The sequence below is a fragment of the Cucumis sativus genome, chromosome 6 (assembly GCF_000004075.3).
Source record: "Cucumis sativus cultivar 9930 chromosome 6, Cucumber_9930_V3, whole genome shotgun sequence".
Classification (NCBI taxonomy): Eukaryota; Viridiplantae; Streptophyta; class Magnoliopsida; order Cucurbitales; family Cucurbitaceae; genus Cucumis; species Cucumis sativus.
The window spans coordinates 7,126,278-7,139,636 of NC_026660.2; the positions used below are offsets into that span (position 1 = coordinate 7,126,278).

At 28.6% G+C, this 13,359-nt stretch overlaps 2 protein-coding genes across 2 annotated transcripts; both read left to right on the forward strand.

Moving 5' to 3' along the window:
- Positions 1-5,398: 5,398 nt before the first annotated feature.
- LOC101208220 lies at positions 5,399-9,802 on the forward strand. Its single transcript, XM_004140455.3, has 2 exons — positions 5,399-6,233; positions 8,855-9,802. Exons 1-2 carry the CDS (start codon positions 5,450-5,452, stop codon positions 9,586-9,588), a joined length of 1,518 nt encoding a protein of 505 aa, XP_004140503.3. The 5' UTR covers positions 5,399-5,449; the 3' UTR covers positions 9,589-9,802.
- A 2,408-nt stretch (positions 9,803-12,210) lies between these two features.
- Positions 12,211-12,729, forward strand: LOC101217586 (immune-associated nucleotide-binding protein 9). Its single transcript, XM_004140572.3, has one exon. The coding sequence runs from the start codon at positions 12,211-12,213 to the stop codon at positions 12,727-12,729; it is 519 nt and encodes a 172-aa protein (XP_004140620.3).
- The last annotated feature ends 630 nt before the right edge of the window (positions 12,730-13,359 follow it).

The following is a 13,359-nucleotide window of genomic DNA, read 5'->3' on the forward strand; positions in this document are numbered from 1 at the left end:
TATGTGTTTTCATGGAAGAGGACACGAAATAAGGTTAGAATAAAACCATTAGTGTCATTATAAATATGGTGTTGTGTGTTATTGAGTGCATTGTGTGGTGTTAAGAATGTTAGTGAATTTTCATAACATTCCTTCCTTTAGTTTGTCTTATGGTGTGATGTGATTTATGTTATATAGTAAAATTGTGTTCTTCCTTTCTTTCAACCAATTTTCTCTCACTAAAATTATTGCTTTTGAGGGACACACATTCACCAAGTCAAATACTATTATATTGGACCTTTGGACCCAATTCATTGTTGATATATTTGTCAAAAGTTATTCATTTTAACTCTACCTTTTAATAAATCACTTTACTAGAATTGAACCTAAAGTCATCAGACTTATCTCAAATTACACCCAATAATTCTAGTTTTCCTAAAACAATTTCCAGTAATTTCCAACTTTTTTTAATCTTAGATCGTTACTTGCAAATAAATTATATTTTTGTTTTTAAATTGATATTCTAAATGCAATACACAATTGTATATATTTAACAATTTATTTAAACCAATGATTGATACCATAATTTTATTCAAACAAAATAATATTTATTTTTTACTATTATTTTTAAAAATTCATATTCCAACGTCAATACACAAATTTCATATATTTACTTTGCCAAATCGTCTTAGTTTTCGTAAAAAAAAATTGTAGTAATTTCTTTAAATACGACATTTATTTTCAATATTTTTTACGTAATCGTTACGTGCGATTAAATTATTATTTCTTTTAAAAATTCACATTCTAAATCTAATACATAAGTTTCATATATTTAATTTACCAAATCATCCTAGTTTTCGTAATGCACAAACATAAAAAAAAATATGGATCAAGCGATGCAATCACAATAAATTACCTAATTCAAGAGTAAAAGAGAAAATGAAAATTTTAAAAATTCATGTAAATCGTACCAAATTAATAACTTAAAAACAAGATGTTTTTTAAATAAAAAGATTAAAATTAACCAAATTCATAAGTGTAAAAATTATAAATGGATTAATTAATATTTAAACTTAAATGGGTTAATTATAAAATAAGAAGGATTGAGGAAGGGTTGAGGAAATGTTATGATAACCCTTCTCCCATAGTTATTTGACCCTTTTCTCTATAAGACTTTTCATCCTCCAAACACATCCTAAATGATATAGATGATTCGTAATAGACTTTGATATATTATTATCATCTATCACATGTTGACACCGATACAAATTGTTAAACAATAATACTTTATAATATTTATAAATATTGTGAATAATTTATTAACCTATTTAGAGAGAAAAAAGCATTCTTAGGTTTTTCAAAAGCAATATTTCCTATTTGACTATCTTTTGTTTTCCATAGATTTAGTTATAGTTTTTCTTTACTTTATAACTTTTTCGTATTTTATTATCATATATTTCTCATAACGTCGCTCAATTAAAACTCTTCGAAACAATAATAATAATAAAAGAATAAATTAAATAAAGCCGCATTTTGGATAAGGAAAGAGGCTTACTCACGTATATTTCAAGAATAAATTTTTTGACTCACTCACTCATTCACTAAGTCTCGAATAAGATTTTAGAAGCTTCGACTTTTCTAAAGATTCATCATATGTCTCATCATATGTCACGCTCTGCTCCCATGCGTCTTAAACCTCGAAAACTCTTCATTCAAATTCCTTTACTTAATCTTTTACTTTTCTAAAGTGACCCTTCTATTCAGATACACATGTCATAATTCTTTCATTCTTTAAGAATTTCATCCACAAAATTTCATATCTACGATCATTTTTCCTTTGTCTACCATAGAGCCCCCTCATGTAGGTCGTTGTACTGAGTGTGACACCACTTCTGTTCGCGTTAGTTCTTTGCCTACTCTAGTTTTGTCTTGGTGTCCAGTTCTATAATGTCTCATCTCTCAACACATAAACCAAACTACACTCTTTCGCCTACATGCCCCTGGGAGTCTCCTAGCTTGCCACATTCATTACAACTTTCTGCTTTGGATCACCACTCCAATGCGATCCTTGATTGAATGTTGACTTGGACCTTTTACTAGAACCTCCAATACTTTTCTTCTTTTCTTCTTCTTCCTCTTTGCTAAATTCTAGATTTATTGACTAAACTTTTGAATCTGTTGTGGGCTTAGTTGTAGTCCTTAATCTACTTGCAGCTGACCTATCTCGTCCTCTTGACATCATGATTTCTACTCATTTTCCTCCAAGAACAACACTTAAATACTTAGCTCAACTTTGGCCAAAACATACTTACTCTTGCTCCATTCCCAAGGAACGTATTTCTCTGATACCAAGTTATCACACCCTGCTCGAACACGTCTTAAACTTCAAAAACTCTTCCTCCAAGTTCCTTTAGTTAAGCTCTCATTTTTTTCAAAATGACTCTTCTATTCAGATACGGATCTTACATCATAACATAGTACAACTTGCTTTTGTTATTTTTGACAAATTAATCTGAATAAAAGAAATCAGAAGAAAAAAACGTGTGTTTACTATTTTAAGTAAAAAAATCTTCAAAGTTATTCATCATGATTGGCCAAGTTTCAAATAAGATTTTTAATTATAAGCTCCACAATGTGTACAAATTCATAAACCAAAGTTTATAAATGAACAAAAGTTAAAAATAAATAGATTATCCAATGTAATTTAAAGTAATTAAGGTTGAGAGGAGATTGATTTAATAAGTGTAATTTTTTTTCTTTAATTAAGTTCATATATAATTATCTTCCTAAAATGCATTTTTGATATCATCTTCGCTATATACGTATTTTTTTTCTCCTAATCGTCAAAAGCATCCTTCCTATATTTCTTTTATATCCCCCAATATGGTTGGACAAGAAGTCATATGTCAAATCTTATAAAGAATATTGTAACAATTCAATTGTTCATATTTCATATAATTACTTCCAAACATTCTCCACTTCTTTTTCTCTATAATTAATAACAATTCAAAAAAGTAAAAAGAATAAAGCAATGTACAATAACGAAAGAGTTGCTCCATATTTGAAAATATAAAATATAAAATTCTATCATGACTCGTTCACTCATTTATCAAGTATCGAACAAGAGTTTAGAAGCCCATTATGACTAAAACGAATTTGAACCAAAAGTTTGTAATCAATGAGAAAAAAACTAGAAATAACTTATTGATTATAACTCTAAATGATCACAAGTGTTATATATTTCTTTTCCCTAAATCTCCTTATATCATCAAAACCATTATTGTCCCTGTTTTAGTAGGTCCTTTCGTTGTCTCTTGAGAAGAATAATTTCTGTCAAATCTAATAATTTATTCATTTTAACTCTCGTAATTTTAGTAATTATTCTCATACCTCTTACCATTTCTATTCTTCCTATTTCATATAATTGCTTTATAACATTTTCCAATTTCTTTTTATTTTTTCATAGAAACACTTTGAAAATAAAAGAATAAAGCAATGTCCGATATCAAGAATGAGGTGCTTGGTAATTGGGAAAAAGAAAATGAATAAGATTTTAGGAGCCCTACCACATCCTAAAAATCATCGACAAAGTTTACAATTCAACAAATATATCTTAGAGTATGTGTCAACGATCCTCTTCTTTGTTTATGAAAATTAATTTTTATAAAACAAGCGTGTTTGAAAAATAATTCATTTATTTTATTTTAAAAAGAAAAAAGTTTTTTTCTAAATTATTAAAAAATTTGAAAAAAAAAATATTTTGTTTTCCAAAAACATAAAACAAATCGAGTTATCAAACTTATATAAAATTTTCTTTCCATAAATAATCAAATTCAAAATACAGAAAAATAAAAACAAAAAAAAATTGAAATGATTACAAAAAAAAAAATCTTAATTACCAAAAATTAAATTTGAGACGTGATTTGATTAATTTTTTCTTCAACAGGTCTTGTTCCTCTCTATTAACATTCAATTGTACATAGAGTTTCACTTTTTCTAACATCTTTTTAGTATTTTTGTTTTCGAATTTCATATAACCCCTTTATAACATTCTCCACTTTTTCTTTTGGATACAGTAACAATTCAAACATAAAAAAATCAATTTAGATTAAGCAATTAAGCAATGAGGTTGTTGATATTTGAAAAGCAAAAATATCTCGATCATCATGACTCACTTACTTATTTATTAAGTCTCGAATAAGATTTTAGAACCCCTATGATCTCCAATAATTATTAGACAAAATTTAAAATTAAACAAATTAAAATTAACTTGATTACTATTATAACTAATAAAAAATTAAGAGTTAAAGTGATCTTAACTTCATAAGTATTGACATGATCTGATCTTTTCTCTAATTAAAGATTGAAGGTTAAATCATTTACCTTATAGTTGTTGTACTAAAAATAGTTACTCAAATAAGAATATCGAGGTAACAAGCATCATTTTTCATTGTCGTGTCCTCTCTTATCTTTATCTTTTCTCTTTTTTATCTTTTCTTTTTTCTCCCCTTCTTCAAAACCATCATTCCTTATTTGTGTACTATGTCCCTTAGGATGACGACAAAAATGAGAGAAGACCGTGTCATTCTATGAAGGAGAAGAAGGAATACTGATTTTTGAAGACAGTAGAAAAACGTTTCAAAAATATAAATTTTCTTATCGGAACATTAATGCGAAAACGATTTTCCATATACTAAAACCTTGCTCACAAAGCAGTAACTAAGTTAACGTGTAGATATTTATATATGTCTATTACTCTTTAATTAACATCTATAGAAAGTAAAGTTAAAAAAATGGTTCATTTTACTATATTTAAAAACATTTTTCTTTTGTATGCATATATATTTATCCAATCAAATGGATAATAATGATGATCCGTTTGGTTACGTGCATGCATAGATCGTTTTAATATCATTTTGTCTACCTTCTACAAAAAGGCAAACGATAGTCTAAAGGTATTAGAAAAAATGAATCAATGTTTTTATTATACGGTAATAAAAATCATTAAAATAAAAATAATAATAAAAGTGTTACGTGTGAAAGAAAAATATATAAATAATAAAGATGGTAACTGAATTGCTAGTTTTGGAAGCATAATATTTATTTATTAATCTATTTTTATATTTAGAAAAATATTTTATAATTTTTACATCCGTATTTCGTTGGATGTTTTCATATTGTATTAACTATAATTATTCTTTGTATTTATTTAAATATTATACAAGGTATCTGTGCTTCCATTAATTAAAGTTGAAGAACTGAAACTCGACCTTGACCAATACACTACAAAGAAAAAGAAAAAGAAAAAGAAAAAGAATTGTTATATCCACGTTGCCTAACTCAATAGAAAAAGTTTCATCATTGTCATTTTTTCTTTGGCATATAAAAAGGCTTTAGGTTCATTGAGGGTTTTGAACATACAGAAAACAGTTTGGGAGACACATTACCATCACACACACAATTATACAAAATGATTCCAAGTTTACCTCCTCCAGTTAGTACTCCCGCGACGGAGACGCCCAAGAAAGAAGGAAGATACAAACTTGACTTCTCGTCCTCCGACGACAAATCCATATTCCCTAAATATTTTGCTTTGCAAAACTATAGCCCAAGACATCCCCAGCCAAGAACTGCACCCTTTCTACAGTATATACATGAAAGTTACCTTGAATTCAATGGCGAACACGGCCTCCTTCATCCATTTTCAAAATTCGAATCCGAAATCTCCGATTCTAACCCCAAACTCATCCACATAAGATGTACGGGCATCAACAAATATTGGGTTCGCAAATCATCCGACTCCAACCACATTGTACCCATTGCCACCAAGAAAGAAGACAACGTATCGAAATCGTCGTGCACTTTGTTCGAGCCAATCTATGATGCCAAATATAAGGCTTACCGCTTTCGTCACGTGCAACTCGGTTATGAGTTGTTTCGTGATAAAACGGACAGGTTATTGGCAAGGGAGAATGGTAGTCCAGATTCTGAACGGGAGGATGCATATGGTGTATTCACCAGAGTTATTGATTGGAATTCGTTATGTGTGTTCCCAAAACACGTGACCTTTAAAGGCTACAATGGCAAGTATTTGAGATTTGAGGGTAAGTATTTGCAAGTATCTGGAGAGCAAAATCATTCATCTCTTATCCATGAGATCTACCCTCAAAAGGATGGAAATCTTATGATCAAGAATATTAAGTCCGAAAGGTTTTGGATCCATGATCCTAATTGGATAGTAGCTACCGCGAGAGGTACGAATCTCATACTTAACTCCAACGGCAAAAGTTCCACATCCTTCTGTTTTTAAAATTCTAAAGATTACATGTATAAACACTTTGTTATCCATTGCTTACCAAATTTTCAAAGACACCAAGCCTAATTTTTCTTTTTAAAAAAACATACACTTTAAAATATCGTTTTCAGGGTAGAATTTAAAATTCATAAATTTTTTTAAAACTCATGATAGAAAATTGACAATAGTTTAATTTTCAACCAAACCAGAAAAAACTAAATAGTTACCGAATAATAATAAATTTAAAACAAAATTTTGACTTGTTCTTTCAACAGATATTATTAACTAAGATTAATATCTATTGATCAACTTATGAATGATATATCTCTAGTTTTGATATACCAATTTTGATTGATATTATTAACCAAAGTTTATCATTGATGAAGATCTTATCTGTGTGTGTGATCGTAGGTGTATGCGTCTATTCATAGTTGTTTACATGCTCATAATTTGTTATTATCTTTAATTATTATTAGTTTATCATATCAATAACTTAGAAATAATAGTATATAACATCACGTTGTTTACTAAAGTTACTATTTTCTTTTCATGTTCATTTGTTTTTTTTCTTCTTCTTTTTCAAGTTTTATCATTTTTATAGCACCATATCCAGAATGATAAATTTTATTTTAGTGATATATATTTTGAAATTTCTTTCTATCCATGATTAGGTTTGATGCTCATGTGCTATGAGGTCTATTATAGTTAGTTTATCATACCAATAAATTATAAATTATAATTTTCTAGTATATATTTATCGTTTTTTTTATTAGTAGCTGTTTGCATATTCATTTGTTATTAGGTTTCATTTATGTCTTATACTATTAAATACAAAAGGTCTATTAATAATATTTATATTTTCTATTTATCAATAATTATTATATTTTACTATTTTCTTTATATAGTATTTGATTTATCGTTAATAACTACGAATTTATATAAATAATATTGTGCTTAGTTTTCCACCCAAACGCTTATTTGCTATGAGATTTAATATCCAGATCATAAGGGGGAAATCATATATTGATGACATTTAAATTTGTGATAGATAGTTAACAATAATGTTGATGGATGGTAGGAATTATTGCAAATATAGCAATTAGATTCAAAATAATTAAGTACAGAACAACATTTAATTTTTTTTTACAAATATAACAAAAGCTGTCAAAGTCTATCGATAATAGAAGTCTAATATATATTACAAATATTTGTTTATCAGTTAAAGATTTTGCTATATTTATAATTTTTATAAATATTATTATATACTTAATTATTCGCTTAATTTTCACAAATGTAACAAAATTAAAAAGATATTTATGACCGTAACAAATAGCACAAGCCCATGTTCTAGATTTGCTATTGAATATTACGGAAGATTCATATTATTTCTCTTTCTTCTTCTATTTTGCGGTCTATTCAACTTCCCTTCCAAATTTATTCTTCTCTTTCAGAATTATTTTTTCTTCTATTTTTAAATGATTCATTTTTCTGTTTAAATTTTCTATTTTATTTTTCTGTTTTCAACGAGATTCTTTTAAACTACTTCATATTTCTCATATTCAAGAATATCGAGATCATTTAAATATCATTTTGACATAATCTAATGCGTCTATCATGCATGGTCCACGTGATCGTTTAAATTTAAAATCTTTTTTATCATTATTTAAATTGATCTAAAACAATCACGTTGACATGATCTAAACAATTGTTAACCATAGTTAACATGATCATTAGATTTGAAGTTTTTAACGATCATTTACATTGGCTACATGATAATCACTTACCATAATCGTTTGTCATGGTTAACACGATCGTTTAATATAGTTAACACAATCATTTTATTTGGAAGTATTTTTCTCTATCGTTAAAAAGAACTATACGATCGTGTACCATGAACAAAACGATAGTAGATTATTTGTTTAGACGGTAGTACATGATTGGTTAGAAGTAAATTACTCCCACACATGTGTGGTTGATTAATTGCGTGTTGAATATTGGAGCATTTTTGGTAATTTTCAGTGTGGGCTTCTGGACTTTTTCGACTTTTTCGATTTTAGAATTGTTGTATGGAGTGTAAATGTTTTAATGATTTATTATATTTTCAAAAAAAAATTTAATTTTTATTCTTAAAATTGTTACAGTTGTAATCACCTTCATTCCCAATAAAAACCAATATATGAATGTGATTATGGCTACAACATCAATGAGGTTTGACCTTTTCTTTCTTAATTAACATACCATTTTGGTATACTTCATCATTTGTCCAATTTTAATTCTTAATTTGTTAAATTGTAATAATAATTTGCAGGCTAGAAAATATAATAGGGCGGTATATATGTTTCTAAATCTTGTAGTAAAAATAATAGTAAATAATATCTTTTTAAAAAAGAACAGAAAATATAATCACTAATGAAGGGAAAATGATTAGAATGTTAAAGATGGCGATGTGCTGATGAATAATACCAATTTTTAATGCATATGTTCTATACGTTTTATAATTGTGTCCTCGAGTTCTAAAAATAACAGACATTAATGTAATTTAATGTAATTTAAGCTAAATTGTATAGTTTGATTGAACAGATGGGAATAGAGACGATCCGAACTTATTGTTTCAACCTGTGAGCCTCCACAACAACGTCGTGGCTCTTCGCAGCTTAGGAAACACTGCCTTCTGCGCTATTATATCCGTGGATGACCAGAAAAATTGTTTGAATGCTACTGAATCTGACCCTACTGAAGAAACCCAATTTGAAGTTTCAGAAGATTATATAATATATAGAAGAAAAATAGATATCAACATTCACTATAGGCTTGGAAATGGAAGGATTTATGGGGAGAGAGTTTGGTCAATGGCCAAAGGATATGCCATTAACAAAACCGAAGAACCTGAACAAATCGAATTCACTTTCTCTTTTGAAGACGAAAGGAACATGAAATGGACCAACATATTTGCTAAACAATTTGAATCCACTAAGTATTTTAATGCTGAGTTTCCTTTGATAAAAGACGGCGAAATTACTATAGGAAATGGTACTGCTCAATCAATCATATGGGGAGAAACTTATCGTAAAAAAAAAATTTTGATGTCTTGTGATACCACCATCACCGTACCTCCCATGTCGAAAGTGAAGGTCAATGTTGTCGTCAAACGGGGGTTTTGTGAAGTTCCTTTTTCGTATATGCATGCCACAACTAGCGCAAAACATAGCGTAATAATACCATACAGAGACGGAGTTTTCACTGACGGAGATTTCACCGGTGTTAATTCATACCAATTTCAGATAACGACTGATGAGGAAGCACTACCTATATGAATTAAAAGGCACGAATTATTGGCATTGTCTTGTGTGTTTTAGTCCCATATGTGTGTGTAGTAATAAAGAATAATGTGGTTCAACCACACACCTTTTATATCCTTCATTTACTTAAAGTTTGTCATTTGTGTGTCCTTATGTTTGGAGGGTGTTTGTGATTCGTGTGTTACATATATTTGAAGTTTAATAATAATGACTGATTTATATTTTTCTATCCGCTCACTCTATACACTTTTTAAATTTGTTTTATGTTAGACACTGAGATTAAGCTTATATAAATTTCTATTAGGATTTAATTTGGAATAAGAATTAGCAGATATAATACTAAAAAATTTCTTTAATTCCAACCCGCTTAAGATTGTTGGAAGAAATTGTCTATTAATTAACACTAAAAATTCTCTTTACTTTTTATACATGAGTTAGAGTTGAACCATAATATCTCTACTAGGTAAAAAGTTTCATAATACACTTGTATCACCGTTATCGTTTAAAAATATACATTCATTAATAAACATGAAAAGAAACCAAATACGAAAGACACAAATGTACATTTACTTTATGCGATAAATTAATTCGACTTCTATGAATATTGTTTGTCGTGTAGTTATGAGCCACCATTAGATCTATTTAGAAGTGCTTTAAATTAAAATATAGGTTTTGGGAAGTTGAATAAATTAATTCCTAGCCGTTTCGTCATCTTTATGCTTGTGTGTGTTAGTACGTTGTGTAATTTACTTTCATTGTTCTTATAATGTCTTACAATTGCAGATGCTTTCTATATATTTTCCTATAAAATTGACATGGATGTGAGAGGTCTAAGAACATTTTCTTTTGGTAAAGAAAATAGATATATCCAAGTTCAAGTGGTAGTGGTAAGGGTGGTCTTTTCACACAAAATTAAGTGCATGATAGAAAGTAATTTGGGAAAAGGTGAGTAAAGAGATAATAATTTGGGAGGTAATTAAGGCAATATATATGTGTGTGTTATGTGGAAAGTGAGTTAAAACAACACAATAATAATAGGTAGTAGTAAAATAATAACATGAGACATGATACGATCATATAGATTCCAATTAAATTATGAATTTTATTCCTACATTTTATAAAAATATTTTTCAAAGGAAGTGGCTACCTAATTTTTTTTTTAATGAAATTATATTAAAAGATTATTTAATCTAATTTCACATTTTTTATTATTATTTTAATTTTTCCAAGATACTAACAATGTATCAATCAATAATCCTTCTAGTATGTTAGTTGTATGTATCAAATATCATTGACTTCATGATATTGCCTCTTTGGATTTGTTGTTCTGAGATAAAATCACAAATTTTATTTTTATGTCGAATATAATGCTCATTTGAACTTTAATTAATAATATTAAATACCATATTAGATACCATATTAGATAACATGATAAAGCTCAATCTCAAAAAAAGACACCAAATACCAAGGTCCCAACTGAATAGTTTTGAAATATTAAATCTAATCTCTACATTATATATTGGTTTTCATTCACAAGTCCTATACAAGAAATTTCCTTAATAATTTCATTGTTATCCTTTGCTTCACTTGTTATTGATTTAACTATTTTAGGATTATATTATTTCCTTTTTCTATTTATGTGAAAATTCTTTAATATTCATCCCACTTTCATTTCCATTCTATATACATACGCACTGCAAGAAAATAGTGTAATCAATTTGAACGTGTAGATAAGATTATGAATTTTTATTTTTAAAATTTGTAGTGTGTTTAAGTTTCGAATTTATAAATTAATCTTTACCTATATACACGTGTAGATAAGTTCGAAAGTTACACACTACAAATTTTTAAATTTTTTTTTGAAATTTGTAGGGAGATATATATACTTTTGAACAAGTAGAATTCTATATCTCTCTATGTATAAGTTAGTTTTGGGTTAATATTAAATTAATTGAAGTGTTTAGGTGTTAAATAATTTAACACACCATTGTTTGAATGTGAGTTTGATGCAGTAGATCGGACCCAAGATGGAAAAAGTGCAAGTGGGAACACTATTCTTGGGAGGAAGGCATTCATGTCAAGGTCAAGTTCATTCACCGTTACAAAAGTTTCTGAGTTACGAAATGGAGTGTGGGAAGGGGGCAAATCGTAAATGTCATCGATACTCCTGGTAGTTAACCAAAACATACAAATGAGTTTTTTTATCTAGTGTACCGATAAGTTGTCAATAGGATATATACTCTTCCAAAGAGAGTATGAAATCTTGTTGTTTTCCTTGAAGACTATGATGTCAGTTTTGCTTGAGCCAAATTGATGGAACACTACAATTTTGGGTTTTATTTTGACAAACAAAATTATATAAAGTGTTTTACAAGCATTAATATATTTAATTTAAAATTTAGGCCAAAAGTATTGAAAATTTTATCAAAATGATCACCTATGCTAAACAACTTATTTTCTTTTTTTATGATTTAATCATTAGAGTAGACTACGCAGCAAGGAAAATATCGAGATACGTTCACATGACAAAGTAAGGTATTCATGTCATTTTTATTTGTTTTTTCTGTAACGAATCAATTTTCTCAAGAAGAAGAATAAATCATTCGAACCTTACAAACATTATTCATAACCAAAATTATGGACTACACTATTCTCCTCTTCACTGGAGGTGATGATCTCGAAGAAGACGGCAACGCCCTAGAATACTACTTTACACATGATTCTCCTGATTCCTTAAAGGACATCGTAGCATCTTGCAAAAATCGTTGCGTACTTTTTGATAACAAGACTGAGTGTGAATCAAAAAAATGTGAACAAATGGGGAAGTTGATGGAGATGGTGAATGAGGTAAGGAAGGTAAATGGAGGACAACCTTACATGCATGACTTATGTTCTAGTATGACAGTTGAAACAAAGTTAAAAGAGGTTAAGACCAAACTTGAAAAACAATTGCAAGAGGATGAAAAGGATGCAAGAATTATAGGTGAAAAGAGAGGGGAAGAGAATGTAAAGGAAAAAAGTAGGAACCTTGAAAATCAATTGGCAAAAGCAAGAGAAGAAAGAGTAAATGCAGAGAATAGAACACAAGAGATTCAACGGCAATATAATGATGAAATTAGGAGGCTCAGTCACCAACTACAAAGCGCACTTCAATGAAGGATTATTATGATTGTGTGTTAACTAATATGTGTGTGAATGTAATGCGTATGAATAAAAGTTATTGCATATGGCAGCTACATATGCTTGTGTGTTATTACTAAGATTGTAGTATTGACAATAATAAGAATTCAAATTGTTGCAACCAAACTTGGGGTATTTACTATATGTGTGAGGTGTTATATTGTTGAGGTTATGACTATATGCAGGTTAGAAAATATAGAAACTCACCCTTTCTTATATGATACAACGGGTCACTTCATTTTAAGATTATAATTAAAACTATACAGGACTCTTTTGCAAATTGAGCAAAATATGTTTGAAAAATTAGATAAACGGTCGGTTTAGAATTATTTCTTTTACAAAAAGATCAAACACAACAAATCCAATTTATGAAATGTCAACAAAGTATGGATACACCTAGTACACACCACTCTGTCCATTTGATGATCTTGATACATTTCGATGTTTCCTATTTGTAAAATGAAAAAAAAATTAATGTGTAACACACTTTAAATATCAGATTTTACTAATTATGTTGGTAAGGCCAGACGATAAATCTATTTAACTTATCAAAATTCTTTGAGATGTGAGAGATGAGGAAGGAAAAGTTCTTACAAATCCCCATTC